General features: G+C 44.2%; 1 protein-coding gene across 4 annotated transcripts in view; it reads left to right on the top strand.

Annotated features, from left to right (window-relative positions):
- Positions 1-25,011, top strand: part of LOC138299112 (zinc finger protein ZFP2-like) — a 193,739-nt gene extending 168,728 nt beyond the window's left edge. For 2 of the 4 annotated variants that reach the window (XR_011204712.1, XR_011204714.1), the window contains 2 exons: positions 9,474-9,841; positions 23,258-25,011. Coding sequence is in view for 2 of the 4 variants with exons in the window: in XM_069237204.1 (XP_069093305.1) it covers positions 23,258-23,331 (74 nt within the window). In the remaining 2 variants the exon portion in view is untranslated. The remainder of the gene's footprint in view (positions 1-9,473; positions 9,842-23,257) is intronic. The other 2 variants (XM_069237204.1, XM_069237225.1) reach the window with 1 other exon arrangement.
- The last annotated feature ends 401 nt before the right edge of the window (positions 25,012-25,412 follow it).

Below are 25,412 nucleotides of genomic sequence, written 5' to 3'. Positions count from 1 at the left end.
CTTGCAAGATATTATTGTGTACAGAAAGGGATTGGAGCCGGCCCATTACTTACCACTTGTTGGTTTCTGTGGCACTCTTCTTTGCAGCCCTGTAATTGGTCACAGCAGGTCAAGCATCATTTTCGATCCTTTCTATGGAGCATTTACCAGCACTGATTTATTCAACTTAATCAGTGCCTGTCCACTGCTCTGCACATGATGGAGGTACTATTTTTTTTAACTTCTAGTGCTCTGCAAACAGTAGTGTGAACCCACGCATAATGCAGATAATGGGAACAGAACTGTCCTTAACCCAGGGTTCAGCAAAAGTAAACTTGCGTTTCGCTGCATGCAAACAGTAGTGGCAAGCCACAGATCTGAATCAGCATTTTCAAGGCCAGACCGCAAATTGTTATTTTTGAAGATCAGTGTGACTGGCAAAAGCACACCCAGAAGGACAAACAACATTGCAAAGTTTTATCTTCTATTGTTGAATTTCTTACATTTTGCTAAGACTTTTCTCACTTTGCAGACGTATTTTTTTGCTTGTGGGCACACTTCTCTAAAGGTGAAAAACGATTATCTTGTTCTAAATATTGCAAAACATTGTTTCTTTCTTATGTGCAATTTCAGAAATAATGCCTTAACACATGATAGTACAGTACACCCCAATCCACCCCACCACACTCCAATCCGCCTCACTTCAATCCATATCCAATCTAATCCACCACACCATAAACCCATACAGTACACTCGACCCCACTCCAACCCACTACACCCCAATCCAGTCCACCCCAAATCAATCCATCCCACTCCCTTGCACCCCACCCCAATCCATTCCACTTCAATCCAGTCCTCCGCTCCATTCCAATCCACCCCAATTCAATCCACCCCACTCTAATCCACCCCTGCCCACTCCAATCCACCCACCCCAATCCAAACCAATCCACCCAAATTCAGTTGAATCCATCCACCTCAATCCAATCTGCTACAATCCTCCAACTCCGATCCATCCCACAAAAATCCACACCACCTCACTCCAATCCACCCAATTCCGATCCATCCCACTCCAATCCACCCCAATCCAATTTATCCCACACCAATACGCCCCAATCAAATTCACCCCAGTCAAATCCACCCCCTCCAATCGGATCCACTCCAGTTGTTCCCAGTCCAATCCACCCTACTCCAATTCACTCCCTCCGCCCCACTCCACTCCAACACTGTTTTGCTTTTGCTCATGGGCTCAGTTCTTTAAAGATGACAACAATGATCTTCTCCTAAATATTACAGAACAATATCATTTCATTTTTATTTGTAATTGTATTTACATAGTGCTTACTACTCCTGATGAGGCGTCAAAGCACTTTTTTGGTGAGTCGCACACTACTCCGGGACCCAAAAGGATTACTTGTGGATTAGTATTGAGAAGTATGAGTTCATTTGAGTGGTGAACATGCAAGTCTGTTAGTTAATTGAATAGTTTAATGGCGGGATAGAGAAAAGAAGAGTCCAGAAGGTGTTATTTGGGAGATCATAGTAGTACGATGATGTTTGGGAAGAGTAAAAGGAGAGATGGAGGAGGAAAGAGTCTCTAGAAAGGGATTAGGGAGATAACAGTAGTAAAATGAGGTTTGGGGTGAGTCAAGCAGGGATAGAGGTGTTAAGAGTCTAGAAAGGGATACTTTGGAGATCATAGTAGTAGTAATTTGAAAAATGATAACACATGATCGTGCAGTTCACCTCACTCCAATCCATCCCACCTCACTCCAATCCACCCCATCCAATACAATCTATCCACTCCATCCCAATCTAGTCCATCCAACACAATCCACTCAAATCACCCCAATCCAGTCCACCCACTCCAATCTAATCCATACCACTCCAGTCCAATCCATCCTACTCCATTCCAATCCAATCCACCACACTCCAGTCCAATCCACCACACCCTAGTCCTCACCACTCCATTCCAATTCACCCCACTCCAATCCACCTCAATCCATTACAGTTCAATCCAGCCCAATCCAATTCATCCACCCCACTCTAATCGGATCCACCCACTCCACTCCAATCCAATCCTCCATAATCCAATCCATCCACTGCAAACCACCCACTCCAATCCACTCCACCCTGAACAAATCCACACAAATCCAATCCAATCAACCCCATTCCAATCCACCCCTCTCCAATCCACCACAATCCTCCCCATTCCAATCCAATCCACCCAACACCAATCTAAGGGCCATATGTACATACTATTTTTCCCATAGACACAGAATGGGTAAAAGCCTTTGCTACATCTGGCCCTAAATCACCCCACCCCAATCGAATTCATCCCACTGTAATCCGATTCACCCCACTCCATTTGACCACACTCCAATCCACCCCACTCCAATTCACCCCGTCTACCTCACTCCAATCCAATCCACCTCAATTTAGTCCAACCCATGCCACTCCAGTCCCCACAACTCCAACTCAACTCGCCCCAATCCAAATCACCCACCTCCAATCCACCCCACTCCAATCTAATCCACCAATCCAAAACCACCTCACTCCAATCCACCCACCCAATCCAGTCCACCCAGCACAATCCAACCCACCCACTACATTGACCCAATCCACCACACTCTAATCTAATCCACCCACTCCAATCCAGTCCACCCAAATCCAATCCACCCAATTTAATCCACAAATTCCAATCCAATCCTCCCCTCTCCAATCTACCCATCCCACCTCAATCAAACCTCCTAAAATCCAAACCATTCCACCAATCAATAATCCACATCACTGCAATCCAATACACTACACCCTAATGCCATCCAGTTCACTCCACCCCACTCTAATCCAGTCTACCCAATTACACCCCAATGTAGTCTACCCCAATCTATTCCACCCCAACTCAATCCACCCACTCTGGTCCAATCGACCCCACTCGGTCCACCCAAATCCCATGCACCCCACCCCAAGCCACCCCACTCCAGTTTATTCCACCAACTCCAATCAAACCCACTCCCATGCACCCCAACCCAACCCAATCCACCCCACTCCACTCCACCCGAAACCACCTCACTCCAATCTAATCCACCCACCCACTCTAATCCAATCAATCCACACACTCCAATAAAATCCACCCCAATCCAAACCACGCAAATCCAATCCAGTCTCCCACTCCAATCCACCCCTCCCCAATCTACCACAATCCTCCCCATTCCAATCTAATCCACTCCACACCAATCCAAACCACCCCACTCCAATCCATCACAATCCAATCCATCCCCCTCCAGTCCACCCCAATCCGATCCACCCCACACCAATTCACCCTATTCCAATGCACTCTTTCTGCCCCACTCCAATCTGATCCATCCCACTACAACCCAACCCAGGCCACTCCAATCCACCCAACTCCAGTGTAACTCATGCCAATCCAATCCTCCCCACTCCAATCCTCCCCACTCCAATCCACCCCAATCCAAACCACCCTATTAAAATCCAATATACTCCAATCCAACCCCGCTCTAATCCAATCCTCCCACCCCAATCCAGTCCACCCACCACAGTCCAATCCACCCCACTCCAATCCAACCCACCCCAATCCGTCCACTCCACCCTACTCCAATCTGATACACCCACCCAAATCCAATCCTCCATAATCCAATCCATCCATTCCAAACTACCCACTCCAATTCAATCCATCCCAATACAATACACACAAATCCAACCCAATCCACCTCACTCCAATCCACTCCTCTCCAATCCACCACAATCCTCCTCATTTCAATCCAATCTACCCACACACTTCAAACCACCCCACTCCAACCCAATCCATACCACTCCAATCCACCCCACCCTAATCCACCCAAGTCCAGTCCCCCATCCCACATAATCCACCCATCCAATCCTCCCCACTTCAATCCAATCCAACCCAACCCCCCACTCTAATGCAATCCACCACCCCAATCCAGTCCACCTACCACAATCCAATCCAATCCACCCCACTCCAATCCAACCCACCCCAATCCACCCACTCACCCCACTCCAATCTGATACACACATTCCAATCCAATCCTCCATAATCCAATCCATCCATTCCAGACCATCCACTCAATCCACCCCAAGCCAATCCATGCAAATTCAACCCAATCCACCTCACTCCAATCCACCCCTCTCCAATCCACCACAATCCTCCCCATTTCAATCCAATCCACCCCACATCAATCCAATACACCCCAACCCATTCCACCCACTCCAATCCACCACACTCTAATCCAGCCCACTCCAATCCAATCCACCCCATTCCATTTGACCACACTCCAATCCACTCCACTCCAATTCACCCATCCACCTCAAGCAGTCCAATCCATCCCACTACAGTCCAACCCATGCCACTCCAGTCCACACAACTCCAATCCAACTCACTCCAATCCAATCCACTCCAGTCCAACCCAATCCACCCTAATCCACCCCACTTCAATCCATCAAACCAATCCACCACACTCTAATCCACCCACTCCAATCCAGTCCACCCAAAACCAATCCACCCAATCCACCCACTCCAATACAACAGTCAATCCAATCCAATCTATCCACCCCACCCCAATCCAATCCAACCTACCAAAATCCAAACCAAATCCACCCATCAACAAACCAAACGACTTCACTCCAATTCACCCCAATCCACACCACTCCAATCCAATCCAATACACCACAATGCAATCCTATCCAATTCACTCCACCCCACTTCAATCCACTCCTCCCCACTACATCCAAATCTAGTCCACCCCACCCCACACCACTCCACCCCAATCATTCCACGCCAATCCAATCCACCCACTTCAATCCAATCCACCCACTAAATCCACCCCACTTCCACCCACCTCAGTCCACCTCCTCCAGTCCAATCCACCCACTCCAACCGTAACCCACTCATCCACCCCACTCCCACGCACCCCAATTCACCCTACTCCAGTCCAATCCACCCACTCCAATGCAATCCATCCCAATTCAATCCACCCAATCCATTCCACTCCAGTCCAATCCACCTCATCCAACCCACCCCACTCCAATCCAATCCACCTCATCCAACCCACCCCACTCCAATCCAATCCACCCAAATCCAATCAAATCACCCCATTACAATCCATCCATCTCCAATCCAATCCGCTACTATTCTCCCCACTCCAATCCACCCCACAACAATCCAAACCACCTCACTCCAATCAACCACACACCAATTGACCCCCATCATATTCACCCCCTCAAATCCACCCACTCCAATCCATCCCACTCCAGTTGACCCCACTCCAATTGTCCCCACTCCAGTTCAACCCCCCCCCCCTCAATGCAACACTGTTTTTATTCATGGGCTCAGTTTTCTAAAGATGACAAGGATGATCTTGTTCTAAATGTTGCAAAGCAACTTCGTTTCATTCTTATATGTTATTTCAAAAATGATACCTTAACACATGAGGATGCAGTACACCCCAGTCCTTCCCACTCCAATCCACCCCACCCCAATCCAATCCAATACACCCCAAACCTATTCACTCGAATCCCATCCAATGCATCCCACCCCAATTCAGTTCACCCCACTGCATCCCAATCCAGTCCGCCCACCACAATCCAATCCACCCACTCCAAGACAATCCACAAAACTCCAGTCCATTCCATCTGACTCCATTCCAATCCAGTCCACCACACTCCAAACCATCCCACCTAGTCCACCACACTCTAATCCACCCCACCCAAATCCACCCCACTCCGATCCAATGAACACCACACCAATCCACACCACTCCTATCTACCTCACTCCATTCTAATTCAGTCCACCCCAATGCAGTCCAACCCACCCTAATTCACCACACTCCAATCGACCCGACCTCAATCCACTCCACCCAATCCACCTCACTCTAATCTAATCCACCCACCCACTCCAATCCAATCAATTCAATCCACACACTCCAATCCAGTCTACCCCAATCCAATCCATGCAAATCAAGTCCAGTCCCCCACTACAATCCACCCCTCCCCAATCCACCACAATCCTCACCATTCCAATCTAATCCACCCCACCCCACACCAATCCAAACCACCCCACTCCAATCCACCCAATCCAATCCCTCACACTCCATTCCACCCAATCCGACCTACTCTACCCCACACCAATCCACCCCAATCAAATTCACCCCACTCAAAAAGCCACTCCACTCAATTGACCCCACTCCAGTCACTCCCCTCCATCCCACTCCAATCCACACCACTACAACTCAACCCATGGCACTCCAATCCACCGAACTCTAGTCTAACTCACCCCAATCCAATCCACCCCACTCCAGTCCACTCCACCCCAATCCAAACCACCCGCCTCAAATCCAGTCTACCCCAATCTAACCCCCACTCTAACCCTAACCACCCACCCCAATACAGTCTACCCACCACAATCAAATCCACCACGCTCCATTCCAACCCACCACTCCCATCAAATCCAACCACTCTCCAATCCAGTACACCCCATTTCAGTCCAATCATCCCCACTCCAATCCACCCACCCAATCCACCCACTCAATCCAGTCCACCCAAATCCAATCCTGCCAATCCACCCCACTCCAATCCACCCCACTCAAATCTAATCCACCCACCTCAATCCAATCCAATCCACCCAAATCCAATCCAGTCCACCTCACAACAATCCAAACCACCTCTTTCCAATCCACCCAAATCCAGCCCAACCAACTCCAATCCAGACCACTCCAATTCAGTGCACCTCTCACCAATCCTTCCCAATCCAATCAACCCTGCCCGCTCTAATCCAACCCACACTACTCAATACGAATCGTGTCCACCCAATCCAACCCAATCCACCCCAATCCAATCAACCTGCCCAATCCAACCCACCCACTCCAATCCACTCCAGTCCAATCCACCTCACCCCACCGCACCCCATTCCAATCCAGTCTACCCTACTCCAATCCAGTCCACCCCACCCCATTCCAATCCACCCCACCCCAAACCACGACACTATAATCTACACCATTCCAACCCAATCCACCCCACTCCAATCCACCTCATTCCATTCCAAGTCAATCCACCCCAATCCAATCCAACCCACCCCAATCCATCCCACTCCAAACCAATCCACCCACACCAATCCAATCCACCCCAATACAATCCACCCAATTCAGTACAATCCACCAACTTCAATTGATCCTACCCCAATCCAATCCACCAACCCCGATCCAGCCACCCAATTCAATCAATCCACCCCACTCCATTCCAACACACTTCTCCAATCAAATCCACTCCTCTCTAATCCAATCCACCCCTCTGCAATCCAGTACACTCCACTTGAATCCAATCCACCCCACTTCAGTCGAATCCACCCCACTCAAGTCTAATCCATCCACTCCAATCCAATCCACCCAATCCAATCCATCCCACTCCAAACCAATCCACCCCACTCAAATCCAATCCACCCACCTCAATCAATCCATCCAAAACCAATCCAATCCACCCCAAAGCAATTCAAAACACCTCTTTCCAATCCACCCAAATCCAGTCCACCCAACTCCAATCCACACCGCTCCATCCAATCCAAAACACACCACACCAATCCACCCCAACCCTAGCCAATCCAATCCACCCCCCACTCCAATCCAACGTACACAACTACATCCCAAGATGGTCCACCCCAGCCTAATCCACCCACCTCAATTCAACACACCCACTCCAATCCACACCACTCCACTCTAATCCACCCCACCGTCCCCATTCCAATTGACCCCATTCCAGTCAAACCCACCTAGTCCACCCCACTCCAAACCATCCTAGTCCAATCCACCACACTCTAATCCATACCACTCTAATTCAATCCACCTTAATCCACCCCACCCCACCCCACTCCAATCCAATCCCCCAATACAATTCACCCAATTCATTAGAGTCCACCAACTCCAATTCATGCTATCCCAATCCAATAACCCTACTCTAATGTAATCCACCCACCCCATCCCAATCCATGCAAACCCAATTCACTCCACCTTTCTCCAATCCACCGCTCTGCAGTCCACCACAACCCTCCCCATTCCAATTCAATCCAACCCACGCCAATCCAAACCATTTCACTCCAACCCAATCTAACCCACTCCAATTCGATTCACTCCACACCGTTTGACCCCACTCCAATTCTCCACCTCACTCCAATCCAACACTGCTTTGTGTTTGCTCATGAGCACAGTTCTCTAAAGATGACAAACATTATCTTGTTCTGAATATTGCAAAACAACAATGTTTTTTCTTGTATGTAATTTCAAAACTGATGCCTTAACACATGATTGTGCAGTGCACTTCCACCCACTCCACTTCAATCCACCCGCTCCAATCCAGTACAATACAGCCCACACCAATCCACCCAGTCTCATCTAATCCAGTCCACTCCACACCCCAATCCACCCTACTCAAATCCAGTCCACTCCACTGCAATCCAGTCCACCTCAATCCAATCCAATCCCCCACCCTAATCCAATGTACTGACTCCAATCAAATCTACACCATTCCAATCCACCCACACCATTCCAATCCTGTTAACCCACCCTAATCCAACCTACCCAATCCACCCCACTCCACTCCAATCTAATCCACCCCACTCTAATCCACCACACTCCATTTCAATCCATCCCACTCCAATCCAATCAACCCACTGCAATTCACTCCCCAATCCAATCCAATCCACCCAATTCAATCCAATCCAGTCCACCCCACTCCAATCCAGTCCACCCACTCCACTCCAATCCAATCAACACAAATCCAATCTACCCCATACTAATCTGCCCTTCTCCAATCCAACGCGCCACAATCATCCCCTTTCCAATCCAATTGTCAGGTTTTCACCTTTTCACATGAGTGAAATGGACATGCCGAATTCCCTGCTTCCCAGCAAATCAAGGAGAATGTGAACGAAGTTCTGGCCTGACCTACCAGGTCGAAGGGACAATCAGCCGGCAGATGTGGACACCAGACCTCAGCTTGATGACCTCCAGAATGTTGAGTTTGTTCAGTTTCTACAAAATAATAAAAAGGTTCAGTATTCATGGATTTCAATGTAAATTACCCTTTGAACAATAAAGTGTGACTAAAGACTAATTACCCACTGTCCCTTACTCCTTCGTGGATGTTAGAGATTGTTCTGGGTGAGGTTTCACTAATAGCTGCAAAACAAGCTGCATATGCATTTTGTTGCTCAACAATAAATGTGAAGTACATATAAGAATACGTATATTGTGTCACATAATTTTTCTATCACCTACTTAAGTTTGTCAGCAAGGACCTTCCACTATTTGTTCCTTATATCCATATACAATGTATTAGTAAAACAATTCTTATCCTTATAGGGATAATGATACAGTTTTAACAAGTAAATATAAATGTAATACTCTAGGAAAATGTGTCAGTCTCTCACAATTATTAATCAGGAATAACATTTCTATACCATGTCTTTTCAGGCTTAATGACAGCCCTCTTTTACCTAGTTGAAGGACCACCAGAAAAAATAAATCACAGCGGGTTAGCAAGGTTCTTCATGCATGCATCAGATAAGTAATTCCAAACAAATAATTAGTGCTAAGCATCTTACTGCAAATGAGATTACTGCTGAGAAATACCTTTGTTATCCTTTCAGGAAGCCTTGAGAATCCGTGAGGAAACCACATAAGAGAGCCCGACGCAACAGACAAATTCCACAAGTCCGCAGGAGGCAAAATACGCCACACTGTGGAAAAGCAGGTTGCCAAGGAACCGGAAGCACATTCAGATGAAGTAATGCGTGATGAATACGGGTATTCAGCTGGAGCAGGAAGCAGAATGCTGACAGGTAAGGACCCAAGTAGCAGCAGAAGTCCGAGCACATGGCTGGGGAATAATGGAGCAGGAACAGGAAACAGGTAAGACGAGGGAAGACTCTAGAACGACGAGCAGTCGTTCAGGGTGCAGCTTGCAGCCTTATAGGCTACGTGCTCCACCCATTAAAAGTGCCCTGTGGTCAGGCTGTCGTGTCCGCAGCGTGCCCAACACCAATCCACCTACCACCTATCCAAACCATTCCACCCCAGTGAAATTCATCCCACGACAATCCACCCCAATCAAATTGACCCTATTCAAATCCACCCCACCCCAATCCAATCCACCCCACTCCAATCCACCCACTCCAGTTTACCCCTCCACCGAACTCCAGTCCACTCCACCCCACTGCTGTCCAACCAACCCCGTCCCAAACCAATCCAATCCACCCCACTCCAATCCGCTCCAATCTAACTCCCACCCAGTGGCGTAGCGTGGGTTGTCAGCACCCGGGGCAAGGCAAGTAATTTGCGTGAGTGAGCCAGGCAGGGGCAGAGAGCTGCGAGTGCGAGCGCGCCCCCCCCCCAGATGTTGCGCCCGGTGCGGCCGGCCCCCCCTGCACCCCCCACGCTACGCCACTGCTCCCACCACAATCTAATTCACACCACGCCATCCCAACCCACCCCTCTCCAATCCATCCCACCACTCTCACTCCAATCCACCCACACCAATCCAATTCACCTCCCTCTAACCCACTCCACTCCACCACACCAGATTCTAGTCCACCACCAATCCCTTCCAACCCTAACCAATCCACCCTATCCAATTCACCCCACTCCACTCCAGCCCACCCCACCCACCTCCAATCCAATCCACTCCAGTTCACAACCACCCCAATCCAATCCACCCCTCTCCAATTCAATCCACCCCACTCCAATTCAATCTAATCCACTCCACTCCAGTCCACCTCACTTTACCCCCTCCAATCCACCCCACTCCAATCTAACCTACCCCAAAACACCTAATACCAATCCTCCCCACTCCAATCAACACCCCACTCCAATCCAATCCCCCACACCAACGCAATCCACCCCACTCTAATGCAATCCATCCAGTCCACCCCACTCCAATCTATCCCACACAAATCCATTCAAACCAACACAAATCCACTGCAGTCTTTCCAATCCAATTAACTTCACTCCAGCCCACCCCACTCAAATCCAATCCTCCTCACGTCAACCTACCCCAGCCCACTCCAGCCCACCCCACTTCACCCCATTCCTTTCCAATCCACCTGATTCAATTCACCCCACTACAGTCCACCCTACCAGAGTCCGATCCACCCCACTCCAATCCAGTCCACTTACATTCATCCCACCCAATCTATCCTACTCCAATTCAATCCACACCACTCCAGTCCACCCCAATCCAATCCACCCCACTCCAGTCCAATCCACCCCAGTCCATTCCACCCCATTCCAATCAAATCCACACCACTTCTAGCCACCCCACCACACTTCAATCCACCCAATCCACTCCAAATACCCAACTCCAATCCATCCCACTCCAATCAAATCCACCCCGCTCTACCACACTCCAATCCAGCTCTCTCTACCACAATCCAATCCACCCACCACATTCCACCCCAATTTATTGCACTGCACTCAACAGAACTACACCACTGTACTCTATTCCCCCTACTCCACTCTGACACTCTACTCTCCCTACTGTACTTTGTGACACTCTACTCCAACTCCACTCTACAACACACTGCTCCACTCTATGACATGCCACTCCACTTTGCAACACTCCATGCAACTAACGTTTAGCCATGCTGAACAGCAGCCACACTGGTGTGCAACATGGCTAAACACATTGCCAAAGCCAATAGCTCTTGCATAGGCGAAACCTATTGTGTATGCCAGTTCTTGTTTTACTTGGAACTCTTGCTGATCAAGTTCTCCCTCCTCACTGCTACATTTCTTCAAATACGCCTGTAGTTTGGATGTCCCAGCAACATACACTCCATTTGATTTTGGCCCACTCAAATAAACAGCAAGCTCGATTCAGAAAAAATGCAGAGGTGTAGCTAGTCATAGGCATATATATCTACAGTTTCGGAAAGTTTTCACATTTTTTAAAATTCGCAAAACATAAATCTCAACATGAACAGACTGGTACACACTTGCAGAAAGATTATATTCCCAAAACACGATTCACATAGTTCTCAGATATATTCAAGGCGTAATTACCATTTTCATAATTTACCAAGCAAATGCCTGTGTCACTTCATTTTACAGGCGTGGATTGTCTGAATTGTGAAATTTATGCACTTGTAGGGATAGAATATTCGGGAAATTGCACAAATCTTTTTTGTTTTGATTTCCCATTACTTGGAAAACGTTTTGTGTGCCAGAGGCTATGTGGCTCGTTACTTCTTACCCACTTCATCAAGTAAGAAAGCCTGCATCTCAGTCTCCACAGGTTACAGCCAATTTCAACCGTCATCAAGGGCCTTGAAGGCAGAAAACACAAATACATATTCCCTGAAAAAAACACTGTTAAGGAGAAGCTATGGTTAACTTTGGTTATAAAACTTTAGTGTATGTTAAAAAACATCTGAAATTCACTTAAACCACAGTTACAGATCATAACTCGAATTAGAGCGATTCAAACTAGCACACATCAAATGGAATGCTCATGACCTCACCCTTCATGTGACAGCTATCACTAAAAATGCCAATAACTGTCTCACAGGTGTTATTACACATTAACACTAAAACTATTATTTATTGGTTTGAGTATGATGTTATTTATTGATTTGCTGTTTTTATTTATTGGTATACGTTTTGGAAGAGCACAATTACTGTATTTTGTGTGCCTTCAGCTGTGTGCAGTAGGGGTTAGCATTATAGCCTGGCATGATGCCAGTGCCTATTGTTCATGGTGTTTAGACATGCTTGCAGGGGTAGGCTGCAGGGCAGGACTACATCCATGCCGTGTCCAACCACATGGACAGATGAACCTGCTTTGCAAAGCCTATGGCAATGTGCAGTGGGGGTTTAACTGTGCCAGGTCCTGCAAACAACCATTGATTAATATAGGGCCTGGGCCCTTTTTGATTTATAGTTTATTTTTTACATTTATTATTACTTTTTTGTGATTTTATTTTACTTGTTTTATATTATTTTAATTCGTGTTTGGGGGAGGGTGAGCGTCATGGATCGTGATCCATGTTTGCAAACCTATGGTGCATGGACGCTTTTTTAAAATCATTTTTATAGTGTTTTATTATTATTTTTAAAAAATAATTATTACCGTGTTTGAAAATGTTTGTTCATTATTTGTCTAAATTAGAAATTAGTTTAATTATTTCTTGGTTTTGGGGGGGGGGGGTGTTCGTGGATCTAATTCCGCGTTAACAAACCTTAACAAGGGCACCCAACTTCACGCAGGTGGCCAACCACCACTGTGCAAGGGCTTCAGCAGTGCAAGGGCGGCTGAGCCTGGTCTTTGGTCAGGCCCTGTTTCCAGCCCCTACGGAGTGCCACCCCTTCATAGAGACAGGACACCTTTGCTATTGAAATGGCAAGTTTTATTTTGCTTACTACTTTGACATCGTTTGACAAATCCGCGTGAAACTTTACAAAAAAAAGAGTAAATCGAGGTTTGTTTCAGAATTTCAAGTTTCATGCAATTAGCGCGTTTTCCTTTGTAACTCCTGTAGTTCTATGATACAACAAAAAACGTAGAACAGAACTATATTAAACGTGGAATGAAAGCAGCACTTTACTCAGAGAAGTGCCTTTGCCAGGTTTGGCGTAAATCCACTCAGTAGTTATTTAGTTATTAGTGTTTGAAAAGGGTGGATGGCGAGCTTAAAAGAGTTACATTTTAAAGGTATCTTGACAGCTAAAAAAGTGTTTTCACTTGACTACAACTTTATCACCTTTTGACAAATTTGCAAAAATGTGGCTGACTCGTAGCAATAGTACCTTATTTTTGGTATGTTTAAACTTGCGTAGATTTTTCAGGGGAAAGGAAAAATAAAAAAGGGTGTGTCAAAAAATGTTAATTTGATAATTACTATGGCATGATTTGACCAATGCATCTGAAATATGGAAAACATTTCATATGTACTGTTTTCTGTAGGCATGACAAGTTTCATGCGCATCTATTTTAGGTTTCATGAAAATTGAGATTTTCCTAGCCTTGGTGTCTGAAAGTCTAGATTTTATTAAGGACACGGAGGCGAGTATTATGCAGTCTTTTCTTGCTTTAATTTTAACAGCAGCCAAGAAGAAAAAACTACATTTCCCAACAAAAAAACTACAAAGTGACATCATAAGGGAACCAACCAATAGGACGTCGTAATGCACTATTAGTATCCTGACTGCGAACAAAAAGTCCTCTTTTCTTGATGCGAACCACTAAAGAGGAGAAGTAACCAACAAAATGACATAAAGAACAGAAATCAAAGTCACAAAGTCTATAAGGCAATCCTGAAGATGGCGAGTGTAGAGAGGAATCCGGGAAGGATGTCCGCTGATGACGGAGTCCAGTGTTGGACGAAGATCGTTACGTAAATCATGAAGAGCCAACGTTGGGAGCAGGAGTTGGCACTGAAATAAAGGAACAGGGAGGGTTAAACCAGTAATACTCGCCTCCGTGTCTTTAATAAAATTTAGCCTTTCAGACACCAAGGCTAGGAAAATCTCAATTTTATTACAAGACCGGAGGCTCATATTATGCATGTTTAAAGCATAGCAATAACAGAAACTGAAACATGCAAAATTGGTTTACAGTAAAAGGTTCTAAAGGTACTTTCATTCGACCAGTCTGCAGATTTGAGGATATCCTGTAAAGAGGATCCCGCCCAAAATGCCCGAGAAGCCATAGCGCCTCTGGCAGAATGGGCTCCAAAAGAATTTATATCAATCCCAGCTAGAGACATGATCCATTTAACCCAACGAGCTAGGGTAGGAGCAGAGACAGGTTTATGGGGTTTCTGGAAGGAAATAAGCAATTGGGAGGAAGAGGATGACCTCAATTCTGCAGTACGGGTCACATAAGCTTTAAGACAATTGCCAACACACAACCTCGTTGAGAGGGAAAAAATGGGTAGTTAACCGATGCCAAATTAGTCTTAGTACGTCTTCTGACTTGAAAAGAAACACCAAGAGGGGAGAAGAAAAAGGAGGTAACATCCAGGGCTTTAACATCCAAAACACATTTAAGTGAAATTAGACACAAAAGCATAGTCAATTTTGCAGAAAGTTGCTTGAGGGAAATAAATTCATTATCTGGCCAAGCTGTAATAAATTTCAACACTAGATTGACATCCCACATAGCGTTATATTTAGGAGCTGGAGGAAAAACACATCTTACTCCCTTTAAAAGTTGACAGATGAGAGGATGTTCACCAATTGGTCTGCCGTTAACTCTATGATGTTCAGCGGAAATGGCAGATCTGTAAGTATTGATAGTACGATAAGCCTTACCTTGGGAGGCTAATGAAGCCAGGAAATTCACAACCAACACTACATCAGCTGAAAAGGGATCTGAATTCCTGTCCAAACACCAGCTGGACCAAATGGCCCATGCGGATTTATAAGCCTTTGAGGTACCAGGGGCTCTGGCCTGTTGGATGAGTCTGAGAGCATCCTCCGAAATTCCTGGGGTTCTCCAGGACGACCCGAAATCTTCCAAGCAATGAGAAACAAAGACTTGTTGAGAACTAGGTGATGTTGCCGACCTTGGGGATCCAAGAGGAGATCGGGAAAGTGAGGAAGCCATACAGGATGGTCGGTTGTTAATTCCAATAAGGTTGGGTACCAAGGTTGAGCCTGCCAAAATGGGGTTATTAGGACCAGTATGGATTGTTGTCTGCGTACATGTGCCAGGACCCGAGGGATGAGAAGGAAGGTAGGGAAAGCGTAAAGAAGGGACGATGGCCAGATCTGAAGGAAAGCGTCTGTGGCGAGAGCCTGGGGATCCGGTCTCCAACTGAAAAAGGAAGGAAGGTGAAAATTGAGGCGAGAGGCAAAAAGGTCTATGGACATTATGCCAAAGAGGGAAGTAAGATGATTGAATATGGAAGGGTGCAATCGCCAGTCGTTGGAGTCGTGAAGATGTCTGGAATACCAATCCGCAACTTTATTCAGAGCGCCCGGTAAGTAAATCGCTCTGACCGAGATTTGTCGAGAGAGACAGTATTCCCAAAGATGCTTTGCCAGGTTAGAGAGAATCTTGGACCTGGTGCCCCCGAGATGGTTGATATATCTGATGGCTGTTAGGTTCTCCATTCTGAGAAGAATGGTGCAGCTTAGCTTGTCTTTTGTAAATGAGCGGATGGCAAAGGAACCTGCAAGCATCTCTAAACTGTTTATGTGCAAGAATGACTTCTTCAGAGACCATGCGCCTCCAGTCGAGAACTGACCACATCTTGCGCCCAAACCTGACTGACTTGCATCGGACTCTAATACAAGATCTGGGGCGGCAGAGAAAATGGTTCTTCCGTTCCAGGCGTCTAGGTGAGTCAACCACCGGAGAAGCTCTTCTTTGGACTCGGAGTCCAGAACCAAAGGATCGAAATAGGCCAGACCCTTGTGAAGATGACGGATCTTCAACCGTTGAAGGGCGCGATAATGCAGCGGACCTGGGAAAATGGCTTGGATAGAGGAGGCGAGGAGACCCACAAGGCGAGCCAGAGTTCTGAGGGAGATGTGAGGAAGAGAGAGGGATTGACAAATCTCTTTTTTGATTAAGGAGACATTGTGTTGAGGAAGTTGAAGAATTGAACGAGTAGTATCTATGAGAAAACCAAGGAATTCCAACTTTTGAGTTGGAACCAAGGCTGATTTTTGAAAATTGATGAGGAAACCCAATTTGAGAAGAAGATCTTGGCAGAACTGTAAGTGCACTAGGAGAAGACGTTTGTCTTGTGCCATCAGGAGAAAATAGTCTAGATAAAGAATCAGACGAACACCGTGGGAGCGGAGAAGAGCCACCACAGGTTTGAGGATCTTGGTGAAACACCAAGGGGCCGAAGAGAGCCCGAAAGGAAGAACTTTGAATTGGTAGAAAGAGTTGTGCCATTGAAATTGAAGAAATTGTCTGTGTGAGGGGTGAATTGGGACAGTGAGGTAAGCATCCTGGAGGTCTAGTCTGACCAACCAGTCGCCTTGAAGTAATATATCTCTGAGATTAAGAATGGTCTCCATCTTGCGCCGGCTGCGCACACGCATACACGCACATCTACAACGGTGAAAAACGACCGTTGCAAGACGCGCTGACAAGAAGAGCAAAAACAATTTAGATTGAAGTAGACGCAGCGCGCAGTAAAGAAAAACGTGTCCTAAACACATAAACACATCATGAAATACATCATTAATAAAACTAAACATTTAACATTTTATATGGAGGACGAAAATATTGGTACTTATCTTGACTGCGAGCAGCAAGAAAAGAGGACTTGTTGTTCGCAGTCAGGATACTAATAGTGCATTACGACGGCCTATTGGTTGGTTCCCTTATGATGTCACTTTGTAGTTTTTTTGTTGGGAAATGTAGTTTTTGCTTCTTGGCTGCTGTTAAAATTAAAGCAAGAAAAGACTGCATAATATGAGCTAAAAGTTTGTCTTGGCAGCCTGACCAAGCTCTATCGACACCTTTTTTAGGGTCTTTACCAAATTTAGTGAAAAACATAAGCATGTTGGGGTCAATGGTGGGTGTAGCAGTGATATTATCGGGCAAGGAGGGACGGGGACATCCGGATTTAAGCTTGTTGCGAGCAACTTTGTCTAAAGAATGGCGTAGGAAAAAGGAAACAGTCTGCAACGTGGTCAGCAGGATACCATTCTTTAGAGTTTGGATGAACCATTAGGGAAGGATCAAACAAGGGTTCACCTGAATGGTCCACCAAAATCTGAGACACCAGGTGAACGTCACCACCGTCACTGGGAGAAATTCTACGCCTTTTCTCCGGAGGCCCATAACAAAAGGGATCAGAAGATCCATCCATATCATCTGTATGACTGGGAGAGTCATCATCGTCATCATCAGTGTCTCTTACGTGAGTAATATGGAGCGGCGAAAAAGGGGGTCCCGATTTGGATACCTCTCGGGTGGAAGGACCAGCAGAAACGCCTTTTGAAGGTCCCGGAAGGGAAACTGCACGTTTCTTGCCTTTCGTAGAAGGCAAATGAGAAGCAGAAATAATTTTGGAGAGAGAGGCTTCTAAGTTCTTAGATACGTCCAGCATAGAAACAGAAACCGCCTTCTGGACAGAATCTGTAATGAAGGACTTCAGTGATTCCTGAAGAAATTGGGATTCTTCCTCCTCAGCCATAATGAGGAGCCCTTAAATTATATATAAAATATATATTATAAACAAAATTGGTTTAGAAAAATTGAGGGCAAAGAAAAACACCTATCACAAGTAGGGGAAAACAAAAGAAAGGGGGGGAGGTTTGTTCCCCTAGGCGCCCGTTAGAATAAAAGGGAATTCGATTTATGCGCACACAGCGCACTCTCACTTTCAAAGGAAACGCGTCAGGAGACGCGAGACAAAAGCTGTGAGGAAAAATGGGAGCAAACGCGCATCTATAACGGTGAAGGAACCGCTAATAGACGTGCACCAAATAAACAAAGAAACGCATCAAAGACGCGAGCTGAGGAATTCAAGGAATGCAGCCGGCTGTCAAGGAAGATGGATGACACTCCGGCTGCACACACGCATACACGCGCATCTACAACGGTGAAAAACGACCGTTGCAAGACGCGCTGACAAGAAGAGCAAAAACAATTTAGATTGAAGTAGACGCAGCGCGCAGTAAAGAAAAACGTGTCCTAAACACATAAACACATCATGAAATACATCATTAATAAAACTAAACATTTAACATTTTATATGGAGGACGAAAATATTGGTACTTATCTTGACTGCGAGCAGCAAGAAAAGAGGACATGTTGTTCGCAGTCAGGATACTAATAGTGCATTACGACGTCCTATTGGTTGGTTCCCTTATGATGTCACTTTGTAGTTTTTTTGTTGGGAAATGTATTTTTTTCTTCTTGGCTGCTGTTAAAATTAAAGCAAGAAAAGACTGCATAATATGAGCCTCCGGTCTTGTAATAAAATTCAAATGGGGCAACATAAAATTTGGGAATAATTTTTATGCTATTTCAGGACCCTGCATTACAATTAACAGACACTCAGACCCATATTTACAAGGCCCTTGTGCCGCCGCTGCACCACTTTTTGTGACGCAATGGTGGCACAAACCACTGAATCATATTTATGAAGCCACGCAAAGCCACTTTGCGTGGCCTTCAAAGGCCTCATAAATATGGAGTAAGGCAAAGCAGCACAAATCGTTACTCTGCACTATGTAGGCATTCCATGGGCGTGGTGGTGGGTGTTCCCACACAAAACCCATGGATTTTGACACGTCCCCAGATTTACAAGACCTTGTAAACCTGGGGATGCTCCAAAACCTTGGCCCTCCCCAGGAGAGGTGCAATACAAAGAAATATCACTGTTTCTCCTCGTTTGTGTCCTCTTTCTATGTGTCTCAGACACAGACAGAGGAAAAAGCCTCCCGGATTGCTTCTATGCAGGAAGGTGCCCCTTCCTGCACAAAAAACAATTCTGCATGAAAAACAGGCACTCTTGCAGAATGGTGCAAGGGTGCCTGCGTTGGCTCTAGGCTGCCAAAACAGCATCATCTCAGGGGGAAAAGACAGGTATGTACAGTATTGGTTAAATAAGGCACATGCCTGCCCTTTCCCTTTGATGCACGGCAGCACAGCAAGGGGACTTTCTGCACTGCCTTCCTCCAAAATCCCATAAATGTGTGCCTTTATATGTTTAGTTTACTCCTGAAATTTTCAGAACTTCTAAAGAGACCTTAAAAAATAAAAATGTGATTCACAGGAATCATAAATGACTAAATCGTGACTAAACGTCAGAGATATACAAAAGGGCTAACCCTTTCAGGCACACCTACCACCTTTTTGAAACGCTTATTTTAAAACTAATATTTTCCTATTTTAATTCCTTTACAATTCTTTACACTTGAAAAAAGAAAATAAGGCTGAACGGGATTGTACAGCTTGAGTTACAAGAGCAAGAAATTCACAAACAAGTGATCTTGCTGTAAAAAAAAAATCCTCTTACTCCTGGGTCATATTACTTCATAATCGTGTAGAAGTAAATTGTATCCTCGGACTGGTAGGGCATGTTTCAAGGCGTGGTTAGCATTGAGAGTTTGTGATTGCCCAAAAAGTGTGAGTTTGTGACCATTCACAAACTCCTTTCTGACTCTTTACCACACTAGAAATTGTCCAATATTTATCTTTTTCTAGAGTGGGAAGAGGAATGGAACATCTTCAAACCTCGTGGTGTTGTAGAGGAAGTAGAAGAAAAGAGAAAAGGGAAAATGTAATAGTTTACATAGAAGGGGCTTTCCACAGTTGGAGAATGCCAATGCCAAAACCCCTCATAAAAAGTAAGTCACAGCATTCCAGACGTATGCCTGTAATTAATCCACACATAATGTGAGCTCTACTTGTAACCCTATGGATGTGGTTATAATTGCAAGGCAGTATACAGCCTTTTGGACATAAGGACTGCCAATGGATGATACAGGTGTATAAATCTCACTTGCAAATCATTGTAACATATATCTTAGCGAAAAGATGATTAGAGTTTCACATGTAGGAAATATGGGGTTTAGCAACATCAAATATTCTGAAACTTGATTTAGAACTCTATTGACATCTTATTGGACTATTTGGTTGGGAAAGAGAACGTTTTATGATACCTCTGATACAAAATAGCATATTATTGTACCACTTGTAATTGCAGAGCCTATGTAGTAAATACTGCTAGTTACGTGCCCTTACCCAACTTTATGGCCCAAGCTTTAGACGAAGGCACATATTGAAAAATAACTTACATGACTAACTGACTTCAAGATTAAAATGTTACTAGCACATTCATGTGTCAGCACTGTCACCTGATTTCTCATTCCAGTTCTCAGTCAATGGCCTGTTTTGAGGAATGATCAGCTGCCTACCAGCAATAGTATTAAAGGACTCTGTTTAGTGCAACCTGGTAGACTCTGGTTCTGTCAACATTCCTGTGAATGAGCTAATTAATTCTACAAAGAATTTAAACTGTATTGAGTAATCTGACAACAAAGAGACCCATGTCAGTCTATTGTGGCCCCAGGCTAGCAGGGCTGTATGAACCACTTGGACTACAGGTTACTACAAAAGATAGAATAATGATCTATTAAACAACAATGAATTGTCAACTGCAGACGAAAAGCCAAGGGTTGTTCCATTTTTTAAAAAAATTTTTAACCAAGGGAAGTCTAGCAAAGGTGTGGATATAACAAAAGTTAATACATATTTATTCAGCTTTACTATTATATAAATGACGCCCAATTTGATAGATGTGTCCATCAATCTTCTGTTGCCTTTTAGTTTAAAGCACAATTTAATAATTTCTTCAGGACATTGCTTCGTGGATGCATTACAATCATTTCAAATTAAAGACCAACAAGATGGAGGTACTCTTATTTACTGGTTCTTACTCTCTTTAGTCCAAAACTTGTTTACCCTCATCGCTCTTTCCCAGTCGTGGTAAAATAAGTGTGCAATCTGCAGTTTATCGTAATTAGAAATTATCTTTTATAGCCCAGCTGTTCAAGCCTGCTTCCTTTGCCTCCTTGTGCTTAAGACTTTTGAAAAAAAAGTCCTGTTCCTGTTGCCTCTGTATGCTTATGCAGGCCTTAATATCCTCTTCCAAAACTGTGACATTGCTACTGATCTGGACAATTGTGCAATGAGAGCCTAAAGTCTAAATGTGAAAGCACATCAATTGGCTTAGAGGGCTCAACCATATCCTCTTCAAAGCATTGTGTGTTTGCTGCACAGCTCTGCTGGCCTCTGGTCCTGCCTCAATTCACACACTTATTCAACTTTATCCTCCTGCTCAAACTGATATGTTTTCTAAACTCCTTCCAAGAATAGAGCCAAGAACTGGGTTTTCTAGAACCTCTGACATTAAGAACGTAGTCAGTGTACCAACATGAGAAGGAAAACACTGAGCATTATTTAAATGTGGTGTGTTTTAGGAAATTGCCAGCTTTTAAGATGCATTACAATCAAATCATGTCCTAGTGCACACAATATGAATAGTAACTATTATGAAAATAAACAAGATAGTGGCAATAATAGTTACCAAAAAGCAGAATAATACAAAAAATTGTAACATGGTGATATTATAGGCCGTCTTTACACTAGTATCCACAAGCCCTATGTAGCCCCAAAATGGGGTTGATTTGAGTTTCATAGATGGTTCACATCCTTATACCTTTTCTCAACAACGGAACCAATGGTCAGTAATAGAACAGCAGCTGATGTCCTGTCTACGAGTCAGCAGGTAAGCAGAGTGCAGGTTCAGCAAGGATGGGCAGTAGCAGCTTTTGTATGACTGTCAGGATCCCATGTTAATATAATGGACAAAACTATACATACACTATGGTCTGTTTTATTTTTCAAGCTATGAGGTAATCTGTTTACTCAGTCTTTGAAGATTTACCTTCTTCTGTGTTCTTATAGGTTTGTATTGTTAGATAGGAGGATGGTAAGTATTTAGAGACAAGTGCAAGGGAAGTGAAACAGCAACTTCCATACTTCCTGAGCAGCGGCCATCTTTGGTCTCCTCTCTGTACAAAACAAGCCTGCACCAAATGCCTCATGCTCTGTCTTTGCTGCAAGTGGAGCCGCTTGTTCGGGTTATGCTCATCTTCTTTGTGAGTCTTGAGGTGGTGACAGCAGCTGAGGGGGCAAGATTTGAGAGCAAGTCAGCTCTCCACAAGGGTAAAGCTTCTTACCCTCTCCTTTGCAGAACTATGGAGCCTACCTGAAGCAGCCAAATGGGTACTGCAGGCAGGAGTGCAGCCTCACTTTGAGATCATAGATTTGGTTTAAAGAAAATTCTGATCAAGATTCCAATTATCTTTATTGTGACATGTTATAGTAGTAATGTTGCTTCTAATCATTTAAAAAATCACTAAGAAAGAAAGGTACCGCTCAAAAAAATCTTAGACTGAAGATGGTCAGTACAAATCAAAGAAAAGCTTTAAGCATTGTCAATGATGATTGGCTTACAGTATGCTTAAAAAAGGCCAAGGATAATTGGAAGAAGTAACAGGAATGATTGTGGAAATACCAGTAAGTCGATTTTGACAACTAGAGACAGTAGGGCAGTTTGTTATGAGACTAAGTAATCCCAAATAACAATACTGGTTAATGTTTTGGTGAAATGTCCTTTTTAACAGGCAGTGGTAAAAACTTTGACAACACTATTAAAGAAATATTATCATTGTACAGTGTTATTAGAACATCTAATCAAGGTTTTATTTTATTGTTGCAGGTCTCTCTCCCAGCTGGTTCTTCCCTAAAATTCCTTACCTGGTCACTCCGACTCCCTGTGCCAGAAAATGGTGATTTCAGGAACTTTGTGTTGGCTGGAAGTGCGCACAGTTAAGCACTGCGTCACTCCCGAGGACATAGCTGACAGCATCCATGACAAACACCCACAGTATCGAACAGCTGGTATTAAGTTCCTCTCTATCTAATAACATTTTCTTCTAGTTTATACATTGTGTCTCAACATGGTTGATCATTTTCAAAATAATTAGTAGTAAAGCCCTTCTAGCGTTTCACTCACTTACATACTATTAAAGAACAAGATTGCTTATTGTGTAAAAACAATAAGTGAAAAGTCAAGATATCAATTTCAATGAAGTCTTGTTCATTTTTTAAGAAACTGGAAAAAGAATTCAAATTATACAGAAAAACATCAAGATGTTCAGGCAAGTTGAATAATCATGTTGCAATGAATAAAAACATTAATAAATGTGCATTTATATTTGAGGCTTACACCTAACCAAACTAGCACATATAATTCAAAAGAGGAACACCCAGAAGAGAAAATATACAATGATAACAACAAAGCTCTCAGACCCTCTTAGGCTAAGCTGTTGTCCCTGACACACAAATTCAACATTCCTGGATGCATGGAAGGTCTTTCGCTGACCTGACAGCTAAATACTGATACACTTGTTCTGTCCGACTGGCTTCTTTTTCATTTTTGTCAAATACCTTAAGCTTGTCAATATCTTGGGCTCTAGTTCTATCCACATCATCGCAATACCTTAGAGAGATTACTATCTTCCCACACAAGCTACATTCATTCATTCTTAGAGTCTTGCACATAGAGAGGGTACAAAGAACCATTCACAAATATTGTAGCTGAAAAAGGTGATGACATTTTGCTAGAAAACAGGAAATTTAGTTTGGTTAAATATCTATTTCTTGTGAGAATTCGAGTTTATCAAGGACTGGGCAAGGCAAAGGTGAATGAGCAGTTCAGAGCTCAGCCAAATGATCAGCAGACCTTGGATTTAATGCATCTCAAAAACATCTGAAAAGGCTTGGCAAGGAATTAGCCAGTCTCTGATGTAAAGAATAATCTTATCAGTGCCTGAAGAAAATATAAACATTTCCTTATCAACAGATGCCCCTAGTTATCAACCATTAATAATACCAAAAACAAAGGTTTCTAACACATAATAAAAAAAGGAGATGAGAAAGGGCCAACATATGTTGCCTCTAAGTAAATTAAAAACGTAGGGCTTGTTGGCATAGAAAAGAAAACTTCAGTTTTCAGAATTAACAAGTATGAACTTACACTCCACTGAAATTCATTCTATGAGAACTTTTCTCATTTTGTATGTCCTACAGTGCGTCTTTATTTGGGTTGTTTTGTATAGCAAGCCTCCCTCCCTTATAGGCAGCTTTTGCTTGCTATTGACCCTTGTATCCTGGTGTTAAGGTGTGTGCAAAGCTGTGAAATGTGACATATCCTGCCCTTTGTTCTCCACAACAGGACTCATGAAATAAGTGTGTTTGTAGAGTCTTTGTAATTTTCTAGGCTTCTTTTCATGATTTCTTACACTCTACAAATGTATGTCAAAGTCCTACTCCCCATGCTTAAATTCATTCTCATCACTACCCTACTCTCTTGGGATTTCGTAATTAAATGAATGCTGTACGGGAAAGCATAAGACCCATGTTTGCTTGTGTAGGTTACATTTTTTATTTAGGTATTGCAGAACGTCTGTTGAGTAACTCGTACAACTCCTATGTATTGTGAAAAGTACTGTAGGATTAAATGTTTTATTAGCATTTAAAGCACTGCACATCTACTTGCCTACATCAAAAGTCCATCAAGAACGCACATCTGATAGAAAGCAGAAGATGAAACCAAAATGAAGGTATCAAGCATTAACTTAAATATGCCTCCCATGCAAGCCCTATCCACCGGTTTGGGAGAGACTTTAGGTATCTCAGTTTAGAGAGTATGGACTTGTTCAAGCTTATTCTACTCAGACCAGTAGTAGTACAATCCTTCCTCTTCTTCTGTGCCCCCTGTCTGAGAAAACAGGGGGCACAGAAGAATGATTCTCAGGACTTAAAATGCTGGCACATGAATTCCCTAAATTCTTCTGAAAAGGTCCCATTTT

Source organism: Pleurodeles waltl, chromosome 1_2, assembly GCF_031143425.1.
Source record: "Pleurodeles waltl isolate 20211129_DDA chromosome 1_2, aPleWal1.hap1.20221129, whole genome shotgun sequence".
Classification (NCBI taxonomy): domain Eukaryota; kingdom Metazoa; phylum Chordata; class Amphibia; order Caudata; family Salamandridae; genus Pleurodeles; species Pleurodeles waltl.
Note: the sequence above shows the minus strand (reverse complement) of the source record. Positions and strands in the feature narration are given on the sequence as shown.